The sequence below is a fragment of the Chionomys nivalis genome, chromosome 10, assembly GCF_950005125.1.
Source record: "Chionomys nivalis chromosome 10, mChiNiv1.1, whole genome shotgun sequence".
NCBI classification, from domain to species: domain Eukaryota; kingdom Metazoa; phylum Chordata; class Mammalia; order Rodentia; family Cricetidae; genus Chionomys; species Chionomys nivalis.
The window spans coordinates 14,259,169-14,265,263 of NC_080095.1; the positions used below are offsets into that span (position 1 = coordinate 14,259,169).

General features: G+C 58.1%; 1 protein-coding gene across 1 annotated transcript; it reads right to left on the reverse strand.

The window, feature by feature from the left end:
• Positions 1-579: 579 nt before the first annotated feature.
• Positions 580-5,552, reverse strand: LOC130883093 (cysteine-rich protein 2). Its single transcript, XM_057783296.1, has 7 exons — positions 5,300-5,552; positions 2,320-2,472; positions 1,981-2,121; positions 1,840-1,908; positions 1,663-1,757; positions 1,245-1,302; positions 580-1,150 (listed from the first exon to the last, which is right to left on the reverse strand). The coding sequence occupies exons 1-7, from the start codon at positions 5,340-5,342 to the stop codon at positions 1,083-1,085; spliced, it is 627 nt and encodes a 208-aa protein (XP_057639279.1). The 5' UTR covers positions 5,343-5,552; the 3' UTR covers positions 580-1,082.
• Between the last annotated feature and the right edge of the window lie 543 nt (positions 5,553-6,095).

Here is a 6,095-nt window from a genome sequence, read left to right on the forward strand (position 1 = left end):
ACACCCAGTCACATGAATCCCGAGACCCTCTCCTAGCCGACCTTCCTCATTCTGTTCCTCGTCCACCCACTAGAGACCAGTCAAAGTGGTCAAAAAGCTTTGCCCTGTGGACAAAGCAGGAAATGGCCATAGCTGACCCTTCTCAGCCCAATCCTAGCCTGTTTTCCACTTCAGCTCTCACCAGCCTTCCACGATCTGCACAAGACCTTTCTGGTCATGGGTCTCCAGGTCCTATCACATGGCTTCTGCTTGTGTACATACACCAAAGGCTGCAGTGCTTGGAGCTGTGTCCCAGGGTCTCGGCTGCATCCCCAGGTATATACCACACCTCTGCATGTCTCAGAACTGTCTTCCACAGATCTCATTACTTTATCAGGCCTCCTTGTCTAAGGCACTGTCTCACCTCTGCCCAGAGCAGCCCCTCCCTGCTTCCCACCCATTTCAGTGTTGGCATTGCTTCTGGATCCCATCCCTACCAATACTGGGCCCAGGAGTACAAGGGGACATCTGTGAAGAGACAAAGGGACACTGTCTTGGGTTCACACCCAGCCCACACACAAGACACTGGCTCCTGCAATCCTCAAACCAAACCATTTATTGACAGCAAAGGTCTCCGTAGCTGTGAACCACGTGAGGGGTAGGGAGGGAATAGTGTGGGAACCAGCAGCGGGCTCCTTGCAGGAGTGCTGACACCCCGGGAATGCTGTGAGCTCATGCCATCACTGGCAAGCAGAGCATAAATAATACTGGTGGGCAGGTGTGGGCATAGGGATAGCATAGGATAGCCACCTCGGAGAGCTATCAGGGACATGGGGACACGGACAGAGAGAATGCTGGGCACAGGGGCACAGGACACATGGACTATGGAGGCGCACAGACAATGGGGAGCATAGGACATGCCGAGGTAACACACAAAGAAATAGGGCTGAAATTCTGGGCTATTCTGAAGACTACCCAGGAGGCTTCCTCTTCCACCACTTAGGCCCTGGGGTTTGCAGGCAAGACACACTGAGGCAGGACTAGGCAGCAGGTCACTTTCCCTCAGGGTCAAGTAAGGGACCCTGAAGACAGCATCTGCAGATCTAAGGCTGAACTGTGCCTTCAGGGTCCTTGTCATAGATATAGCTGCCCACAGCACCGGTATTCACTCCTGTGAAGAAAAGTGGCTGGGGTGGATGAGCAGAACAAACAGGGATCCAGGGAAGGAAAGAGGTCCCCACGTCCTCTACCCTCACTATACTCACCCTTGGGTCCAAAGAGAATTCCATAGCAAGGCTTGTGGCAGTAGGGCTGGCCGTCATGCTGTGGGCAGCATAGAGAGAGTGTTGAGCACGGACTCCTCCCCCCCTTACTTCCCAGATGCAGTGAGACCTTCATAACGTAGGAGTCGCCTCCCTGAGGTCTTGGGCAGGCGCAGGAACTCTAAAGCCAGAGGGACAGTAGAGCTCCAAGGAGAGCAGCAGATCTGCCCTCTAGTGGCCAGAGCGCAGTCCATAGAGCCTGGGGCAATCGCAGGTCAGGGGGCAAAGCAGCAGCAGAATTCCTTGTTTCCTGTACCCACCCCCACCCTACCAGTTCCTGAATCCCAAGTCCAGTATGCTCTTCCTCCCTGTGCCCTTCTTAAGACCTGTTTGGCTCCTGCATCGCAACTGTACCCCTTACCTCAGCATGCCCGCCGGGAGTCAGCGTCTTGGAGCAGCGCTCACAGCGCAAGCAGGGCCGGTGCCAATCCTTGCCCAGAGAGGTCACCTTCTCAGCTGGAAGGGAGGAGGACGGTGATGGTGGCAACCCCTACCCTGAGGCAGTTTCCCTGAATCAGGAGACTGGGCAGTCACTTACCAAAGTACACCCTCTTGTTGCATCGAGGACACATGTTAGGTTCCCCCGTGAATGTAGTGACACTAGAGGCTGGAAGGGAGAAGTTAGGTCAGGGTAGACCTTGGCCACCCATACCTGACCCCCACCCAGAGCCTATCTCACCTTTGCTGGGACCTTTGGGCGGTCCGCTGGTCTTCCTCTCCTCTGTTCGCACCACAGGGACCTCGATGGGGCCAGTGACCTGAGGGCCCTCAGCCAGGGGCTTCTCATAGATGTAGGAACCAGCGCCCCCTATATTCACGCCTGTAGGTGGCAAGCATGCCAGCAGGAGGCTAAGGATTGGAGGCCTTGACACCCCCCATCCCTTACACAGAACTGCTCTCAAGGCTGCTTCAAGGCTTTCCAGGTTAGGGGTGGCACAGGGGAGGGGGAGGTAAGAGCAGATGACACCCCTACCCCACCCAGCACCCACAGGAGCTGCCCCGCTGAGACCCTGCTTACCTTTGGGTCCAAACAGTGTGGCATAGCAGGGTTTGTGGCAGAAGGGCTTCCCATCATGCTCAGCGTGGCCCCCCGGGGTCAGTGTCTTGTTGCAGCGCTCGCATTTGAGACAGAACTTGTGCCAGTCCTTGCCCAGGGAGCTCACCTTCTCGGCTGTGGGTTGTAGGAGGTCAGGGCCGCATTCCTGTTCCTCTTCTTGTAGTCCAGAAGCCCACATCCCTCCATTTCACACCACCTGGTGATATCATGCCCCACTCCCACCCCACCCATGGTGGTTCCATGATTAGGCTACTGTTAACAGAGACTCCGGTCCATCAGCCATCCTGGAGTCCTTTTCTCCTTGTTCAAGCCTAAGTGGTTTAACCCCTCAATGTCTGTCGACTGCACCTGTTTCTGCCTGCTCCTTCCTCGAAACACCTGCCTCACACTCATAGTGCCTCTCCTCACACCTGTGCCCCTTCCCCCAAAGCCCAGGCGAGCCAGGAAGGAAAGCCCCAGTACTGAGACGACAGCCCTTGCTCTTCAGCACCGGGTGAGGGACCAGCAGTCCTGGTTGCTGCAGAGCCCTATTTGGCTTCCTTCTCCTAAGCCTGAGATCTCTCCCTCCACCCTCTGCCTCCAGCTGCCAGTTTGGCGCCAAAGGTTTGTGATCAGCAGCTGAGGACTGTGAGCATGCTCCCCCCACCACCTCCACAGCTATGACTGCTGAGCCACATCCCAATGGACGGAAGCTTGGGCCTCCCCAAGGGAGTAAGGCAGGAAACGGGTGGAGAAGTGGGCAGGAAGAAGGGCCTGAGCTGAGAGCAGAGCCAGAATTCCAAAGGGAAGGGGCCAGGCCAGAGCAGAGCGGCCGCGGGGGAGGCGGGAGGGGTGTTATGCTTGCTTGGCTCTGGCACTGTACTCAAGATAGAAGAAAAAAGCTCTCCAGCCTTCCTTTCTCAAGAGTGGTCTAGTGGTCCCTTTGGGGCCAAGCCTCCTCTGGACAACCTTGGCAAATACTAGGGAGCGCAGCCTACTCTGAGAGTCCCACCCCACCCCCAGGAGGTGCTGCTGCTGGGCAGCAAGCCTGGATGCGGCCAAGTCTGGCTCTCCACAGCCCTAACTTGCTGTGCATGGACAGGACAGTACATCCTCCAGGAACCCCCAGACCCCTGCCCTCAACAGTATCACTTAGCTCCCTTTGTGATTCTAAGACACAAGTGATCCAGAACCCTGCTCTGTCCAGAACAGGCAAGAGCGACCTGGATAGAAGCAGGCTTGGCTCCCATGCCTGCTTGGCATTCTCCCTCAGTGCAGTGATAAGGAAGGAGGTTGTTGGGATGGCCATCAGTGGCTGTGGCAGCTGCTGCCCAAGGCTGCCAAAACCACTCTGCTCTGGCCAGCTCTGGGATTCGGGCCACGTGGGGGCAGGGAACTGACCCTCAGACCCACTGGTTGGGTCGATGGCCCCATTACAGACATAAATTGGGAATGCGGCATCGATTGAGCCTAATAGCTTGGGAGGGGATGGTCTCCTACCTGGTCACATGTTCTAGAGGGCAACCTGGGGTCCCTATGGCCTAAAGTCTACTCAGATATGGACAGCGGGAGCACAGTCTAGCTGGGTGGAAAGAGCAGCATTCTGGACCCCTCACCTCCCCATAGGACAAAGGCCAACTGACTGAGGAGCCTTTGTTTTCTGCACAGAGCCAGAGGCGCCCAAGCAGGCAGAAAGCTTTTTCCGGGTGGCCTGCTGGCCAAGGCCCTAGAGAGCCCAGAGCTTGCCTGGCCAGAGGCAGAGTCATGAAGAATGGCCCTGAGGACTGTCCTCACCCTGAGATTTGTCCGACATCCCTTGGTAGGAAAAGGACTGAAATCAGACATTCTGTCCCTCCCCTCCAGGAGGCAACAGGAAACCCCTGGCTCCAGGCCACCCAGAACAACTCCAAGCCAAATCCTGTCTCTCCCCTCTGGGAACAAACAAAAGTGGCCTCTCCTCTCCTCTGGTCAGCTTTAGAAGTCCACTGACCTGGACACTCACGACTGTTCGGAGATGGTCATAGAAGGGGACCCTGTCTTTTCAGGCCCGAAGTCTTCCTCTATTCTGGCCCTGAGTCTTATCTTTTGGTGGGCTGCTACTCAGGAAAAGTTGTTCAGCCAGGAGCATAGCCCCAGGAGGTTAGCAGTTCAGGGAACAGGGGATGCCTGATAAAGGTGACCGCCTTCAGAGGCCACCTTAGCAGGAACCAAACATTCCTGCATACTAATACCTTTTTCCCTGATGGCCTAGAGCTCCAAGAGCCCAGGGTCCTAGTCTCTCAAGCTCCCAACAACCTCCTTCCTTATCACCAGTGCCCCACCCCGCCCGGGTGAAACTGCCGAGGCAAATGGCCAAGAAAGGGAGCAAGCTGAGGCATGTAAGAGGCAGAGGCCGAGGTCGCCCCCGCTTGGACTGAATCCGGAATCCCAGCGGAACCCAGACCTGGTACAGCGGTCTGGGCAGAGGTCGGAGTGAGGACTGGGGTCACTCACTACTCTGGGTCACACTACTGGATCCACGTGTCGTCTAGTAGGCAGCAACAGTGTGAGGCGGAGATGCTGGGACCCAGGGAATCTTATCGGACCTGTCCCAGGCGTTCGATTTCGTTGGATCTCTCCCCAAACAGTGCCGCTGAAGAAGGGCCATGAGCCGAACACGCGGCTGGCGAGGAGGGCGCTCCCGTCCCGGCAGACCAGGACTTTGTGTACCTCGCCCAAAGCCTACGGGTCGCTTCCTAACCCACCCGACGCCACACTCTCCAGGATCCCAAGTGGCTTCCCTTGCCCGGCGCAATCCCCACCTTCGAGCCTTCGGCCGCACCCGTGTGGGCAGCGTGGCGAGCTTAGCTACCGGCTGTGCATCCCACGGACCATGGCTGCGCACACGGATCCATGTACACAACGGGGTGTGGCTCTGCGCCAGGGGACTGGAGGCGAAGGCGGACGGCGGGAGGATACTCACCGAAGTACACGGTCTTGTCACACTTGGGACACTTGGAGGCCATGGTCCCTGTGCTCGGTAGGTCCGCGCCCTCCACCCGAACTGGTCTCTGCGCCGCCGCCCGCGTCTGCCCCGCCCGCCTCCGGATGTCAATTGGCTCCGAGACCTGGGCGGGGCCTCAGGAGCCCGCCCCCCAGGACGCCAGAAGCTTAACACACGGCAGGCGGGGCGCACCTGCCAGGATCGGAGGGGCCGGGCCTGGCGCCCCCTACCCCACAGTGAGAGGTGGTGTCTACAGGGATCACCCGCAGTTTCCATGGCAACATCGTGGCCTCTAGCTGAAGAACAGACTTGGGGTTTCCAGCCCCAGGCCGCGAACCCCCTTGTCTGGCTCGTGTAAGGAGTGGGTGCGAGAAGCCCGCGGGATGCCCCCCCCAACTCCCGCCTCCCGGGCGCCGCCTCCCTTTGTTGCCTCGTTTCCATAGCAACGGCCTGAGAGAACAGAAGCACGAAGCGTTGGATTCCGGGCGGGGCGCCGCGGTCCTGTCTGTGGTGCTGAAGGAGGGGCGGGAGAGGCTCACTAGTAAGCTGCCACCACTTCCAAAAACAGCCTAAGAAACCACTGGGATGAGTGGGGGCGGGGTGGAAACAGGCAGTGTGGGCTCTGAGGAGGCAGCAGGTGCACTTGTGCCTTAAGGTTCCTCCCCAGTTCTATCCTAGGAGGAGCAGGGTACCTGTGAGTTTCCTCTAACACCCCCAGCTGTGAGAGAGCCCCAAGCCCATGACTGCTGCTGGTCTTCCTCGGGCCAGGGTCTCT